The 16,862-nt window shown below is 41.1% G+C and overlaps 1 protein-coding gene across 1 annotated transcript in view; it reads right to left on the reverse strand.

The window, feature by feature from the left end:
- The window catches only part of ddb1 (damage-specific DNA binding protein 1), an 84,985-nt gene that overhangs the window by 11,583 nt on the left and 56,540 nt on the right, over window positions 1-16,862 (reverse strand). The window contains exons 19-24 of the mRNA XM_078549013.1: window positions 15,558-15,681; window positions 14,809-14,973; window positions 14,009-14,103; window positions 12,521-12,691; window positions 10,058-10,167; window positions 7,997-8,166 (exon numbers count right to left, since the gene is read on the reverse strand). Of these exons, the coding sequence (XP_078405139.1) occupies window positions 7,997-8,166; window positions 10,058-10,167; window positions 12,521-12,691; window positions 14,009-14,103; window positions 14,809-14,973; window positions 15,558-15,681 (835 nt within the window). The remainder of the gene's footprint in view (window positions 1-7,996; window positions 8,167-10,057; window positions 10,168-12,520; window positions 12,692-14,008; window positions 14,104-14,808; window positions 14,974-15,557; window positions 15,682-16,862) is intronic.

The raw sequence follows: 16,862 nt of genomic DNA on the forward strand, positions 1-16,862 counted from the left end.
ATTGCTTGGGTGAGTACAGCTCCAACATTACTGAGGAAGCTTGACACCATCCAGGACAAAGCAGCCCACTTGATTGGCACCCCTTCCACAAACATTCACTCCCTCTACCAACGCACAGTGGCTGCAGTGTGCACCATCTGCAAGATGCACTGCAGGAACTCACCAAGCCACTTTCCACAGCACCTCCAAACCCAAGACTGCTGCCATCTAAAAGGACAAGGGCAGTAGACACATAGGAACACCACCACCTGAAAGATTCCCCCCCCACCGCCATCCACCAAACCACTCCCCATCTTGACTTGGAAATGTATCGCCATTCCGTCACTGTCACTGGGTCAAACTCCTGGCACTCCCTCCCTAACAGCACTGTGGGTGTACCTATACCACATGGGACTGCAGCGGTTCAAGGTGGCAGCTCTCCACCACCTTCTCGAGGGCAATTGTGGGTGGGCAATAAATGCTGGCCTAGCCAGAGACGCCACATCCCATGAATGAATGAAAAAAGAAATTGGAAAAAAGCTCTGTATAAAGCATTACATTACCAATTGCCACTCCTTGAAAACCTCTAACAATTTCTTCATACACTCATGTCTTTTTGTCAAATAGATAACTTGCATCCATCCAGTTAATTTGCAATCTCCTTTCATTCCAGCATTTGTTTCAAGTCAGCAAAGTCAATCTGTAACCTTTTCTTGTTCACATTTTTCGTAAAGCATACATTATTCCACAATGAACATTGGCCTACAAGACACTGACCTAGAATCGCTGCTGATAGGAATGGGGGGAGTGGAAATGATCAATGACTTCAAAAGAAATTAGATAGGCACTTGAGTGAAATAAACTTGCAAGGTATAGGGATAAAGTGGGTACAAGGATAAAGTATCTTCAGTCCACCTATTGCACAGAATCTCACTTCAAATGTCTGACAAATACAATCCCTTACCATTGCCTCCACAAGAGCCAGTGTTTCAGCAGCTAAAGCAAACCGTTTTATTTTCTTAGCTTCCTAAGATAAAGAACATCATTTTACATTTTCACCCATCTTGGCCCAGATCATCCAAGCCGCAGGAATGTCGCATTGCTACTGAGCTCATAAATTCTCCCAACTCACCACTGCTCTGAATTCCTACCAGGGTCTTCGGAACCCGGCTTTCAGAGAAAGGAACAGCAATCCCTTGGGGAACTCTGTCAGAGTGGAGTAGAGTCAAGGGGAGGCAGGACATCACCCGTTTTTACGGCACTAGTTGCCATATGGTACGTTTAAAGATCTAGTTTAATGTTAGTGAGTAGGTGAGGAGAAGTGCAGTGCAGTGGGTGAGGGGGGCGCAGTCGGGTGGGGAGGGAGGTAACCAGGTCGGGTGGGGGTGGGGGATGGTGGTCAGGGCTACTTCTCGGCTCACCAGTTCAATGTTAAAACAGCAGACTGATTGTTAAGCCCAATGATGTAATATTAAAACTGTTGAAAAGGCCAGAGGCTTGGGTCATGTGACCTTCCTTCTCCACAATAACTTCAAAAGGGGTGTTTATCCAGCATCTGGAATTGGCTTTGATATCAGGACTGATAATGTCCCAGTCATTTGTTGCTGAAAGAGGTACCATCTATGTCTGGTGTTTGGGAACCCATTGTCTACGTGGACCCACTGAGTCCACTAGCAGGGTGGGCTTATCAGATACAAATGACATCCCTGTGATTCTCTCTGAAATTGGTCTGAACAGTCCCAGGTGTGATATGAATCTGTTGGTAGCTATCTAGGCATAACGAGGTGTGACATTCTAGAAACTAAGAAAATAAATCTTTGCAACCCCTGGGGATAGTTCTCACACAGAGGGCCAACCCTGTGATCTGGTGGCTTGTAGCAGCCATCTTAATTTTCTTTGCTCAACAGAAGTCCAGTTTTTAAAAAGAAAGCAATAAGGATAAAGTTTTAAATATACAGTGTTGAGTTTCTTTCCGTATCATAGGAACCCAACAGCTGTTTGACCCTTAACTAGTACCTCGGAATAAACTCCAAATTCTCTCCAACTCCCTTTGTTTCACCTCTCTTACTAATTTATCCTCTGTCACTAAAATTTCAGTCATGAGGACTTCTGCCTCTATTGCAGAGACTGTTCTGTGGCTTTTATTTCTTTATCTAATCTATTCAAGCTACATCCTCTATTTCCACTTTTATGTCTGCCAGGACTACAACTGCAAAATCTCCCTTTTGCATTATTAGAGGCTCTTCCTCTAGTATGTGATCGTTTTCTGATGCAAAAGTCACTTCTAGAAGCAAGAGTCTGTACTTATACTGAGCTTGCTATCCACTTTTTCTCCCCATTCCACCATTCCATGGACTTCTTGGCCAACATTTGATCAAAGTTTAAACTTGTTGGTAGCTCTTCCCGCACATTCCACAATTGTTGCATCCCTCCATTCACTAAGTCTCTCTGGAATATACGTAACCCAAGTGCTCACTCTGGGCAATTGCCTTAGGACATAAGAGCTCTGTTCTACCTAGCCAATGATCCCCCATATTTTGTTCCTCGGGACTTCACAAAACACATGAGCATTTGACTTACTTTAATCAGATGCTCAGAGTCTGAGATTTTGTAATCGTGAAGAATGAACCTAAAAGGTTTGATTGCCATGCTAAGTACCATCTTACAATCACGACCTGTTACCTAACCAGGGTCTTTCCATTCCTTCTGACCCTCTCTTTTATAATACACCAAAACTGAATTAAATTTTGTCTCAAATGGTCTTACATAATGCCTCAATGCTCTCCAGATCTTCTCCAAGACTTCAGCCTTGATGAAAGTCCATCTCCCTGCATGTAAAGCATTCAAATGTGCGGAAAAAATGAAGTAATTGTAGTACCTCCTGGAACAAGTGTGCTATTGCATAACACAGAAGGCCATTTGAGATTTCATCCAAAAATTAATTGATAGGGACTATACCCTTCGAGCATCTGGGATGAATATTTTGCACAAACTGCCCATGCCAGGATGGCTGTCAGCTTGCAGCTGGTTGTTCATTGAAATTTTATGCAGCATTTCATCAAACATGGCATGATTCCTTTTGCAGAATCTATTGCTGAAAGGGCTTTCAGTTATGGTATTCTTGACCAAGACGTTCATGTTTTTACACGTCAATGAACTTTTTACTGGAAAATTCCCCTCCATCATCAGTCAGAAACTCCGCTGGTGCCGCAAGTGTTATCCCTACTTGCTTCGCCATGATTTTGTCTATGATAACACTTTTGTTCTTCAGCATTACTGTAAGAGGATTAAATCTGGTTACTAAGTCTGCAAAATGTAGAATTAAAGTATATCTGTCTTTATCCCATACCTTTAGATCCATGGTAACTTACTTTGTTAAAGTCACATTCTAATAGAAGCCTCAAAATAGGACATGGTGGCATTCTCCAATTTTTTATTTTTAAACAGAATTCACATTTCCCACTAATATCCTTATGTGAGTCATCAGAGGATCTATATGAGAGCCAGGCTTTTGAAACTGCATGATCAGTAAGGGGCACGCGAGGAGACAGGAGGTATGCCTGAGTGAGAGGGAGACTGAGTGAGTGGCAAATTAGGTTCATGTAGTAAGTTCTGGTAAGTCCTTTTCAAGTTTAAATATAGATTAAGAATCAAGCTCTAACATAGAACCAGAAACCTTCAAGTAAGCTAGACTAGCCTGTTAAGCAGGCAACTGTCTGGTAGTGGCAGTTGTCTGTCAATCAACTGTATGAGGTTGGTTCAATTGCCGTTTATTACCGTAACAGCAGTGGTACGGAGAGTGAAATGGAGACAGTTGAGTAGGTTCACGTGGTAATTCGGTGCACAGGAGAAAGAGGTGTAGTATATATAGGAATCATTCTAAGTTAATTAAGATGGTAATTAAATTAACTAAATAACATAAGTAACAATGGCAGGACAGGTGTTATGTTGCAGCTGTGGAATGTGGAAACTTTTTGACGCCAAGGCGATCCATGACAAACACATTTGCAGAAAGTGTAAGCAGCTAGAGGAATTTCGGATCAGGCTTATTGATCTGGAAGCCGAACTGGAGACACTGTGCAACATAAAGGGAGGGGGAGAAATATCTGGAGACTTTGTTCCAGAAGATGGTCACACCCATTAGAATTAGGTCATCTGTTTTGGTCAGCAGTGAGAGACAGGAGGATGTGACCACGGGTGAAGCACATAAAGGGACTGAGCAGACAGTAGTGGAGGAACCTCAGGCTTCGCAACTATCAAATAGGTTTGAGGTGCTAACAAACTGTGTGGACAAAAGTGAGGTCTGCAAGGTGGATGAGCAGGCTGGCCACAGCACCATGGTACAGGAAGCCATTCAAGCAGGGGGGAGCAAACAGGAATGTTGTGGTAGTAGGGGACAGTATAGCGAGGGGCATTGACACTGTTCTCTGCAACAAAGAACAAGAGTCCAGATGGCTGTGTTGCCTGCCTGGTGCTAGTTTGGGACTTCTGCTCAGGGCTGGAGAGGAACTTGCATTGGGAGGGGGAGGATCCAGTTGTAATGGCCCATGTAGGTACCAACGGTATAGGCAGGACAAGGAAGGAGGCTCTGCATAGTCAGTATGAGGAGCGAGGTACCAAATTAAGAAGCAGAACCTCAAAAGTAATAATCTCTGGATTATTACCTGAGCCACGTGCAAATTGGCATGGGGAAATAAGATCATAGAGATGAACGCATGGCTCAAAATTGGTGTGGGTCCCGGTTCATGGGGCAGTAGCATCAGTACTGGGGAAAGTAGGGGCTTGTACCGCTGGGACGGTCTACATCTAAACCGTGCTGGGGCCAGCATAACTAGGGAAGTTAGAGGGCTTTAAACTAAACAAGGAAAGATCAAGCTAGGGAAGACATAGCAAATCAAGGGGTAGAGTCAAGGCAGGACAGCAAAATAGTAATATGGGAAATGAGGGTCAGAGAATGGCAGGAAGGGACAGAGAGAAAAGAACCTAAGAATACACCAACAGTCAAGACTAGATATTACAAAGGTAACAAAAAGACAAAACTAAAGGCTTTGTCTCTGAATGCACATAGCATTCATAAAGTAAATGAATTGATAGCGCACACTGAAGTAAATAAATATGATCTGATAGTCATTACAGAGTTGTGGCTGCAGGATGGCAAGGATTGGGTCCTGAATATAGAGGGGTAAATGACGTTCAAGAATAGGAAGCCTGGTAAAGGTGGAGGGATGACACTGTTACTCAAGGATGACACTGGTGCAATAGTTAGAGATGACCTTGGTTCAGGAGATCAGGATGCAGAATCAGTTTGAGTGGAGATGAGGAATAGCAGGGGAAAGAAGTCACTAGTAGGAGTGGGGTCTACAGGCCCCCTAATAATAACTACAATGTATACAGGAAGAAATATTGGGTGCTTGTGATAATCATGGGTGGTTTTAATCTACATATAAACTCGGAAAATCAGATTGACAGTAGTAGCCTAGATGGGGAGTTCATTGAATGCTTTCAAGCTAGTTTCTTAGAGCAGCACGCTCTGGAACCAACCAGAGAGCAGCTTATATTAGACCTGGCACTGTGTAATGTGACAGGATTAATTAGTGACCTGAGTAAAGTAGCAGTGACCACAAATATGACTGAATTTTACATCCAGTTTGAAAGGGAGAAGAGTGGGTCTAAGACCAGTATTTTAAACTTAAATAAGGGCAACTATGTGGGCATGAAGGCTGAGCTAACTGAAGTGAACTGGGATACTAGGCTAGAGGATAGATCAATGGAGAAGCAGTGGCAGACATTTCAGGGGATATTTCAAAATACTCAATAAGTATATTCTTGCTATAAAGAAAAATTCTACAGGGAGGACCCACCATCTGTGGTTAACTAAAGAAGTTAAGGAAAGCGTCAAACTTAAAGGAAAATGCATATAACTGCGCAAAGATGAGTGACCGGTCAGATGATTAGTCAGGATATAAAGAATGGCAGAGAATGACTGCAAGGTTAATCAGGAGGAAGAAATTGGAGGTTTTGTTTATTCATTCATGGGATGTTTGCGTTGCTGGCTAGGCCAGTATTCCCCATCACTAATTGCCCTTGAGAAGTTGGTGGTGAGCTGCCTTGTTGAACTGCTGCAGTCCATGTGGTGTAGGTACACCCACAGTGCTGTTGGGGAGGGAGTTCCAGGAATTTGACCTAGCAAAAGTGAAGAAACTGATATATTTCCAAGCCAGGATGGCGAGCTTGGAGGGGAACTTCCAGGTGGTGGTGTTCCCATGTGTCTGCTGCCCTTGTCCTTCTAGATGGTAGTAGTTGTGTGTGTTTTGAAGGTGCTGTCTAAGGAGGCATGGTGAGTTCCTGCACTGCATCTTGTAGACGGTGCACACTGCTGCCACTGAGCTTGGTGGTGGTGGAGTGAATGTTTATGGATTGGGTGCCAATCAAGCAGGCTGCTTTGTTCTGGGTGTCAAGCTTCTTGAGCGTTGTTGGAGCCACACTCATCCATTTTATTTGACCCTCTATTCTTTGTTACCATGGAATGGCCCATTTGTTCCATGAAGGCTGAAAGAAATGACTGTTTCTCCAGGAACATTTTCAAGGCAGCAGACACCTGATCCGACAGTCTCTGTCTGAGAACTGGACACTAGTTAGAACACCAGTTTGAGGCACCTTACCACAATTCAGCAAATTAAGCACTGCTCCTGATCCCCAAATTGAATTTTGTCAATCTTTTCTACAATCTGTTAAAGTCCATTATATATTCCTCCATGAATGCCCATCTGTCTTCAGAAATCCACTGAAGTCCAACCATGCCCCATTAGCAATTAACAGATCATCTTTCTTGTAAATTTCATCCAAGAACGCTATTAGAAAGTCCAAACCATCATCACTGCCAAATGATGTGCACCCAGCTCAAAATACTTTAATTCTGGTAGCAAGGGACAAAGCCAAGGCCGTACCTTTTTTATTCTTTGGTGGGGATGTAACCCATGTCTACATATCCATTTCATTCTTCCATTGGTCATATAGTTCAGACTCTGAGAACATCGGAGGGTAATCACATCCTGACAAGTTACACGTGCTTTCTGCCATTTTTCACTATGATAACTGGGATTGTAATTATGTCTGAATTTTTTTTTTGTTCCCCCACTTTCAAACAACCATCCTCTGCTACCATATTTAAATGCAGAAAGCCAGTTGGTGAAATATGGAACTGGAACCAATCTTTACACGCTTTTATATTTATTTACAGAGTTAGACATTACAAATATACACTTCCCAACCACAGTTTCAGTCTGTGTCTATTTATGAGGAATCAAGTTGATCACCAGTTAATGCCCACTACCTGCATATAATTAATTTACAATTAGTATTTAACATTCCTTTAAATTTCACCTAATTTGCAACTTTCTAATCCAGTTGCTAGTTACTTCTCTGCAAATATCTAAATCTGCATTTATAGCAGTGAATGACTGTAAATTATCTGACACAGGAAAATCAAGTGATATCAACACCATCATTTTTTGGATCAATTCTTAACCATTGCAAATTAAATTATAGCAGTAAATGCAAATAATTTCGAAGGTTCCTTTTGTAAAGTGCATCCTGTGTGTTCTCCCTCACAAAATCTTCATAAAAACCACTACCCTATTAGACTTACATTTGGTGGTAAAATCTCAGTGTTCCTCCTGATCTGGTCTCTTGTGCATTCCCTATTTTAATTGCTTCACCACTAGCACCCACGCTTTCCGATGCCAAGGTCGAAACTCTGGAATTCCTTCCTTAAACCACTCGCCTCTGTCTCTCTCTTTCCTCCTTTAAGTTGCACCTTAAAGCTTACCTCTTTAACCAAGCTTTTGGCTATTGGTCCTAAAAATTGCTTGTGTGATAAATCTTCTGTGAAACACCTTGGAACATTTTACTACATTAAAGAAACTATATAAATGCAAGCTATTGTTGTTGTTGCTGGATTAGGCGTCCTATGTCAGCTTTCGTTCTGCTCAAGCAACCTTCAACTGTGCAAACTCACCAATCATGCCGTTGACTGTGCCAAACAATACTGAACCCAATGTAGGTGTGGAGGTCTCGCCAAGATTCTGCATTACCAGAGATCCATGACAAAACACATTGACAAACTCGCCAAGGTGGAACAACCCTACTTCTTGGAGGTGTTGCCTTTCTTCATCTGTCGTAGCCGCACTGAAAACAAAAACACAGACTGATTGCTCCAATTCCAACACCTTTCACTTTGTGGGCAGAGAGGTGGTAGAACTCACTGCAGACCTAGTATTTAACTTGCATTGCTACAGTGCTTCTCACAGAGGAAGATATTGCAGAACACTTTACACGGTTAGGAAAATATCCAATATTGAGCGGGAGCAAAAATAGAAAAGGAAAATGCCTAAAGCATGGTTGATGAGTGATTGTAGGTTAGAGGCAAAAGAGACGCATTAAATTGGAGGACATTTGTTGAAGACTGGGTTATAGTACCAGAAGGATGGTCACTAATGTGTATTGAAGGTCAGGAGGAAGTTTATCCTGGTTTCTGAAGAACGGGGGGGGGGCAATAGAAAAGGTCACAGAGCCAATCAGCCAGGATATCAGAAGCCAGTGCACCTTTGCAATGACAGGGGTGAAGGGAAGCAAGAATGTTGGTGGTGGTGTAAATATGCTGTAATTTGAGAGAGGTAAAAGATAAAAGGCTGGCTGGAAAATGTTTTAATAAGTTGAATCTCAAGATGATACAAGCACATATTATGATATTATGAAGAAAGGTACAAGTTGTTAAACTTCTGACAGCCAATTGGTGAAGGAGACAACCAAAAGTCAATCTTTACTTCGTTTTAGATTTATTCATGAAGTGCAACATTACAGATGTTTAGCTCCTAACTCTACAACCCAACCACCAATGTCAATAAGTATCTCTTTATATGTGCTCAAGTCATTACCCAATGAGTGCCCTCCCACTTGTATATATTTAACCTTAATTTATACAATTAACACATGTCAGGAAGAGTGATATTTGTGGAATAGTTGACCTTGGTAGCCCAATGCATTTAGTGGAGGAAGCTCACCTTGCAGCTGTAGGCTTGTTGTCAGCCTGGAGAGAGAGTGTATGTGTGTTGGGGGGTATGCATAGGAGCATGCAAAAACTGATGTTATTTCCACAGGATGGCAGTTTGTGAATCTGCATCTGCGATTCCTCAAAATAAAGTCTTCATTCCCCGTGCAGATGCATTGACAGCAAGGCAAGGTGAAAATGCAAAAAGATATTGGAGAAACAAAAATGTACACAACAAAAACTTGTAATTCAGAATGAAATGTATGAAATAAAAAACGTGACCAGGAAATTAAAACATGGAATAAAGAACAGCTTTCAGGAATGGGAATAATTCTTAAGGTTTTGAAGGAAGACCGTGGTGTCTCGTCTTCTGGTCCCAAAGCTAAACGTCAGAGCCATAGGTTCGACTAGCTACTAATAATCAAAAGTTATTTAGCCTGCTGGACCAAGAACTCAGATATTTTTCCCTTAGAAACAGAATTAGGGCCTTGCTGGAGGCAGGCAGAGTGAGATAGAGAGAGAGAGAGAGAGAGAGAGATTGATCAATATGGAGGTGAGGACATGATTGGAAATGGCCTTGCTTGTGTTCTAACCCTGTGAAGTCCCACTTGATGATCAGTCTGAGGTTGAGTGAGGACCGGAGGGTGGAAAATTCAGAGAAGTGTTGACAGAATTCAAGCACTAATGTATTTAAGGTATCATTGTGTACATGTGCAAAGTGGTCAGCTCTTGCACCCTGAATGTAAAACAAATCCGTACAACCTTTTTAAATGAAGCAGCAGAAACTACATTTTACATTTGACTTTTAAATCACAAAGTTACCCAAAGTCACACCCTTAAACTGGTACATGCATTTCAAAACTGGCTGGTATTCATCCTGCAACAACATTCCTTCATATTTCCTCAGTGATCTCGTACGTCATGCCTGAGGCCAGAGCATACTCGTCATACATTGGGTTGAAAAGTTTAAAGGGAATATGCACACACAATGCGTGTGGGAGTGGACTGACTTTCACAGAACCTGCTCACCTGTCTTTCTGACACACAAATAAGTTGAAGGAGTTTTCTGCACCCAGGAAATTATCGTCATCCAGTATCTCGACAGCACTCATCCAATTAGGGTTGAAGTCTCGGGCAATCTTATGTAAAAGTGAAGGAACAAAATACATTTTAAAGTTCCTTTCATTAATATAACAATACAAACAGCAGACAGATGCTTGTGATGTGCATCAATGAGACACTAAGCCGAGGCACTGTCTACTTGATCCCAATTCACTATTTGAAAAGATGGGAATGCTTCCAAAATCTTGGTCAACATTTATCTCAAAACTGATTTCACCAATTAAGACATTAACTGATCATTTACCATTTTTAATCGGACTTTTCCTATGCACAAACTGGTCGTCACATTTACCTACAATCCAAAAACGATACATTTCAAAGTATTTCAAATTTGCTGAAATGCATTCAAATATCTTGAAAGGACATGCAATAAAAGTTCTCTCTTTTGCAATGGTGAAGGCACATTCGGGATACTTGTTTTCATTGGAAGAAAAAATGGTAGGATCCTCAGAACAGCTCTATAATCAAATACCAGTCGAATACCTATGACTTCAGCGCAACTCTTGGCCCTCTTGTATAGCAGTCACATTTCTCTGCTTTGAAAAGCAACATTTTCCTGCACAGTTGGGAGAGTAGAGGTACGGAGTGCGAACCACAAATGCCCGTGCAAACACAAAGTTAGTGTTTCATCTCAGCCAAAGCCTTGCAATTTGGAGGTTCGGTCAGTCATAAATTATAGTGAGCAGTAATCGTGGGTGCAAGATTTCAAACAATCCACATAATGGATTTAAATGGATTGAAATAATTCACCTACAGCAGGTTGATGAAACAAGCAAAAAAACATAGGAAATAGGTCCTTCCTATCCTTTGTCTAAGCCCCCCAATTTTATATACCTCAATTAAATCTCCTCTCAGCCTCCTCTGTTCAAAGAAAACAACCCTAGTCTATTTAATCATTCCCCACAGCTACAATTTTCCAGTTCTGAGAATATCCTCAATAATCTCCTCTGATTGCACTATAGTACAAACACATCCTTCCTGTGTGACCAGAACTGCACACTGTACTCTAGCTGCAGCCCAACTAGTGTTTTAGACCATATACTCCCTTCTCTTTTATTCTGAGCTTCGGCCAATAAAGCAAAGTATCCTGTGTGCCTTTTTACATATCTTATCTACTTATCTTTTGGGGATCTGTGGAAATGCACACCAAGCTCCTCCTAGTCCGTTGCACTTCTCACTATCCATTTATTTGTGTATTTACTCACCTTGTTTGCTCTCTCAAAATGCATTACCTCAGGCTTCCCTGAATTGAATTCCAATTGTCACTTTTCTGCCCACCTGACCAGTCCACTGATTTGTTCCTACAGCCTTCTCCCTCACCATCAACCACACAGCCCATTTTTGTTTCATCTGCAAACTTCTGCATCATGCCCCTACATTTAAGTCTAAGTTGTTGTCATGTACAGAAAAGGCAAGGGATCAGATACTAGACACTGCAGAATCCCAATGGAAACAGTCATCCAGTCACAAAAATACCTTTGCTGACTGCCACTGAGCCAATTTTGGATCCAGCTTGCCACTTTCTCTTGAATCCCATGAGCTTTTACTTTTCTGACCAGTCTGCTATGTCAAAAGCCTTGCTAAAATCTATGTAGGCTACATCAAAAGCACTACCTTTCATCGAATATCCTTGTTACCTCTTCAAAAAATCCGACTGTGAGGTAGGCATGACCTTTGCTCAACAAATCCATGCTGATTGTCCTGGATTAATCTGTGCCTAATTGATGATTTATATGGTCCCTCAAATTTTCCCCCCAATAATTCGCTCACCATTGAGGTTACACTGATTGACCTGTGGTTACTTGGTCTATCCCTTTTTCCTTTTCAGAAAAGTAGTACAACATTAGCAGTCATCTCAAACCATGCTTGTAGTTAAAGAGGATTGAAAAATGACCGCCAGAGCCTCCATGATTTCCTCCCTTGCTTCTCTTATGGGATACATTTCATCGCAGCCTGGCAAAGCATCTACTTTTACGATGCAACATCTCCATTGGTGGCCAACATTACACTGGGACATTCAAATCAGAAGGCCCCTGATATTACCCCTGCAATGAGCCCAGTTAGCTGGCCAAGATCAAATCAACAGCTGGGGTGTCAAAGCTGGTCTCAACTTCCCCAGGTCAGGGAAAGTCAAGAAGAATAATTTAGCCAAGCTTCCCACTTCTCATCAGTGACCCCTTACTCAAGTGTGCATACAGACTTTAGGTGAAGATAGGACCAGACTCTGTTGTGATGCCCTCCATGGATGAACATTCTCCTAATATTAATTTCTGGACCCCACACATGGACCAACATGAGTTAGCTCTTTCGGAGCAGCAGAAACTGAAAAAAGGAAGGAAAAATGTGGTATAAACGCAAGTTGCATTGTACCTCTTCAAAATTCCCTTCCATTGGTTTATATGCAAGAAGCAGCACTGAGCGCATCAAATCTCCCACCAGGATGAAGTCCCCTTTTGTTTTCAGGTAGAGGGCCATGATATTATTGTAGTGGTTGCACTCTGTGCGTAGCTCTTTTTCAGCAGTCCATTCATATAATCGTACCTAAAGTGAAAATCACGCTGTTACTTCATCACATCTAGTAAAGAATAAATACATTACGATTTGGTTCTATCCGCTTGATAAAAATAAACTCAAAGTGATTGCACAAATAAGAAAATGAAGCTGTCACTAGGATTTCAGTGAAGTGTAGTGATGGGTTATGTGGATTTTTATTCTACATCCACTTGAATTGAAAATATCCAGCTAAAACTGTGAAGAACACAGACAAAAATTGCATTAGTTGGAAGTGCAATTTTTCCTTTCACTTATTAGTACATTTACGTAGATATACATTATATTACATACACAGTACATAAACTTAGCAACAACATTAAAGTTTCTAAATACATTGGCTTTGTTATTAAACTACATCCTGTCCAATAACTTCGGTTTTCAAGTAGAATTTAAAAATCCTATGCTACTACTTGAAGAGGGGAAGGAAATTCCATCAAGATCGGGTCAATATTTCTCAGCTGATCAATTGTAATAACTGGTCATTCACATCATTGCTGTTTTGTATGATATTACTGTTGCAGATGCTTGCCACATTTAACCAGTCACTGCACTCAGAATTACACAGAAATTTCAGAACAGCAACAGGCAATTCCTCCCAGTCAGTCCATGTTGGTGTTTACCTACCACATGGGCACCCCAAAAACGCTTTACTATGTGAAGTGACTCAAGATAATTCTTGCATTTTTCACTCACCTTATTTATATCACTCAGGTGTGCTGAGCTGTGTAATTCTAAATCTATATATCTGCAAGTATCATGGGCTTTGTAAGGTACTATCACGAGAAAACACAAATTTTATTTAACTAATTTTGATTAGTTGCAGGCTTCAATTTAATAGGTAAAATTAGTAACTGAATTCTTGAATTGTGAAATTTAACTGGGGACAAAACCGCACAGAGCGGAGGAACTGGCTTTGACTGCTCAGTTCGTAGTCTGAAACCAAGTGGAACTGAGGCTTTAATTCTTCTTCCTCCTTCCCAGGAAGAGGAAACAAAAAAGAATTGTAAAAATACACATGAGTAACGCATCACAAAGTTGCAGACCCTATTAGTGTCAACAGAATGCTTACTGAGGGATTATATGCAGAAACAGAAGCCCCCTTAGAGAACAAAAACATACTGAACCACAAAACATGCCAATTTTTAAAAGGGAAAAATAACTACTATTCTTATAATTTTCACACAGAAGCACTACAGCAGCCTGCGCCACTGAACAATTTACATTCACCAAAAGACCATTTTGAGCAGGCAGACTCCATGCTAACCCAGCAAAGAAAGGTCCTGAGAGTCTTAGAGGCTTAAGTACCGTGCTATTGATGCTTGCCAGCAACTTGCCATTGAACTCTACCATGGAATATACAGCACCTTTTACTTCTTTTTCTGCTACTGTCTGAAGTTTACCTGTTTAATGAAACAATATGTTAGTTAAAATATCCTTTCTGGTATTTTAAAACAAAGTCCACTGAGAAGTGTGTGGGTAAGCTAGGGGAAGACCACTGGTTGATCCAGAGTATTCAAAAGTAGGTCTGAACAAACAATTCTTTAACTTTATCTGCAATTCTGGTTTCAGATATACTCCAACTGTACTGGAGGAGAATAGGTGGAGCGAGAGAAGAGACAATATCAATATAAAATCTACTGCTCTGACTGAAATATAGATCAATAAAGATACAGTTCCACAACAATGCAAGGATGCCGTCCAGACTGGTTTTGTATTTATCTCTAAATCTGCACAATTGGAAGTATGGGGAACAATGGCATGAGTCATTGCTTTTCATCAACAAGACAGAAAGAATTATAAGTCAGTATTGTTCAATGATGATACATAGGGAACTCTATGGGTCTGAACTTCACAGTCATAGTACAGGTGAAATTTGATGGTTCAGAAGCCTTCAGTAAACATACATATGGGTCAGGGCTGCTCAGTGATGGCACAGGAAGAACTCTGCAGGTCAGAAGCAATACCATTGCCTCTCAGAGTGACAGATCAACACCACAGTCTGCACATGTTGGGGCGATTGGGTTTGGGGACCTGGGGGAAAATAAAACTAATTGGACTTTTCAGAAATTAGTTAACAACAAATATAAGCTGAGCACATGACTTACCATCAGAATACTGGAACACAATGATTCGTCCTTGTTTTGGTTCTGCTTCTTCAGGATATACCATTGCTGTGCCTACAATGAAGTATGTATTCAGATCTTTGCCCAACTTGCAGGACACAATACTTAGTGCATACTCATTCTGAAGGAACTGGTGAGCATGAAGAACTGAAAACAGAAGACAAAGTCTTTGTTAAAACCAAAGGGGATCTGAACAAACAAAATAACAAGTCTACACAGAATAAAACATCAATAGAGATCCATAAAGCTGTTTGCTTGCAACAAAGCCAGTCACAGTGCTATAATTGGCATTATTGCCGCCAGAGGGAAAAAAACAAATTCGCTGAACAGTTGAATCTGATCATGATATCTCTGTTTTTCTCTCCACAGAAGCTGCCTAACCTGAGTATTTCCAGTATTTTCTGTTTTTATTTTAAATCATGGGTGCATCTTATTTCTTCTGGCAAATATGTTCCTGCTGTTGGCAGGAAAAAAGAAACGCAACATAAGAAAAAAATTTGTTCTTTAAAATATTATAGCTAATGAAGAAAGAAATAATCCAGAAGACGACCCTAAAATAGCTAAAATGTCAAGTAATTGGCAGGAAACTATGCTTCTGTAAACAACTTAAAAAAAAACAAAATACAACATGAGTGGTAGCAGCATTTGTAGTTGGTTGAAATGAAAAGATGCTTTGGTGAAATTGGTGAAACTCCAGAAAATTGGTGATTCAATTTGAGGGTAACCTTTACCTTCAAAAGTATGTTGATCTATGATTAGCAGATTGTGAACTTCCACTTCATCCCCAAATGAGCTTTCATGCTGTGAAGTACTGCTTGGGAAGAGCTTACTGGAGCTAACACTGGTTGAAAGAGCCTGAGGGGAGAACAAGAAATAGCTCAATAAAGCAAGAAATGAAGCAGCACAGGACATTCACAGCCAGGGAGCTTTGCCATCTTTAACATTTCAGTGTGCATTCATATTAATGCTTTTAAACATTGGTACTCATTACAGCTCTGGGATCATTGCAGCTTGCCTCCCATTTGTGACCTTGAGGAGACTTGCTACAAAACATGCCTTCAGTGCCATTATTTCACTTTTTCTCTTCTACTGTTAATGGTAGTAAGGGAATGTTATCAACAGATGACGGTTACCTCAGTAACAGAAAGTGCTCTACTTAAATGTAAATGTGTAATGCATCTATTGGTCCCCCATTTTTTGTGATTGGAAGCCTGTGACGAGTGGTGTATTTGTAGTGTACATTAATAATTTAGACGTGAATATAGGAGGTATGATCAGTAAGTTCGCTGATGTCAAGAAAATTGGTAGTGTCGTAAATAGTGAGGAGGAAAGCCTTAGATTACAGGATGATATAGATGGGCTGGTAAGATGGGCAAAGCAGTGGCAAATGAAATTTAACCCTGAGAAGTGTGAGGTGATGCATTTTGGGAGTACTAACACGGCAAGGGAATACGCAATGAATGGTAAAACGCTAGGAAGTGCAGAGGATCAGAGGGACCTTGGTGTACATGTCCATAGATCTCTGAAGGCAGTAGCACAGGTAGATAAGGTGGTTAAGGCATATGGGGTACTTGCCTTTATTAGCGAAGGCATAGAATATAAGAGCAGGGAGGTTATGTTGGAGTTGTATAAAACACTAGTTAGGTCACAGCTGGAGTACTGCAGTTCTGGTCACCACACAATAGAAAGGATGTGGTTGCATTGGAGGGGGTGCAAAGGAGATTCACCAGGATGTTGCCTGGGCTAGTTTCAGCTATGAAGAGAGAGACTGGATAGGCTAGAGCTGTTTTCCTTAGAGCAGAGAAGGCTGATAGAGGTATACAAAATTATATGGGGTATGAATAAGTGGGGTAGATAGGAAGAAACTTTTCCCCTTAGCAGAGTGGTGTATTTGTAGTGTACATTAATAATTTAGACGTGGTCAATAACCAGGGGGCATAAGTTTAAGGTAAGGGGCAAGAGGTTTAGAGGAAAAGTTTTTTCACCCAGAGGGTGATTGGAATCTGGAACACACTGCCTGAGGTGGTGGTAGAGGC

The sequence above is a fragment of the Cetorhinus maximus genome, chromosome 9 (genome assembly GCF_964194155.1).
Source record: "Cetorhinus maximus chromosome 9, sCetMax3.hap1.1, whole genome shotgun sequence".
Lineage (NCBI taxonomy): Eukaryota > Metazoa > Chordata > Chondrichthyes > Lamniformes > Cetorhinidae > Cetorhinus > Cetorhinus maximus.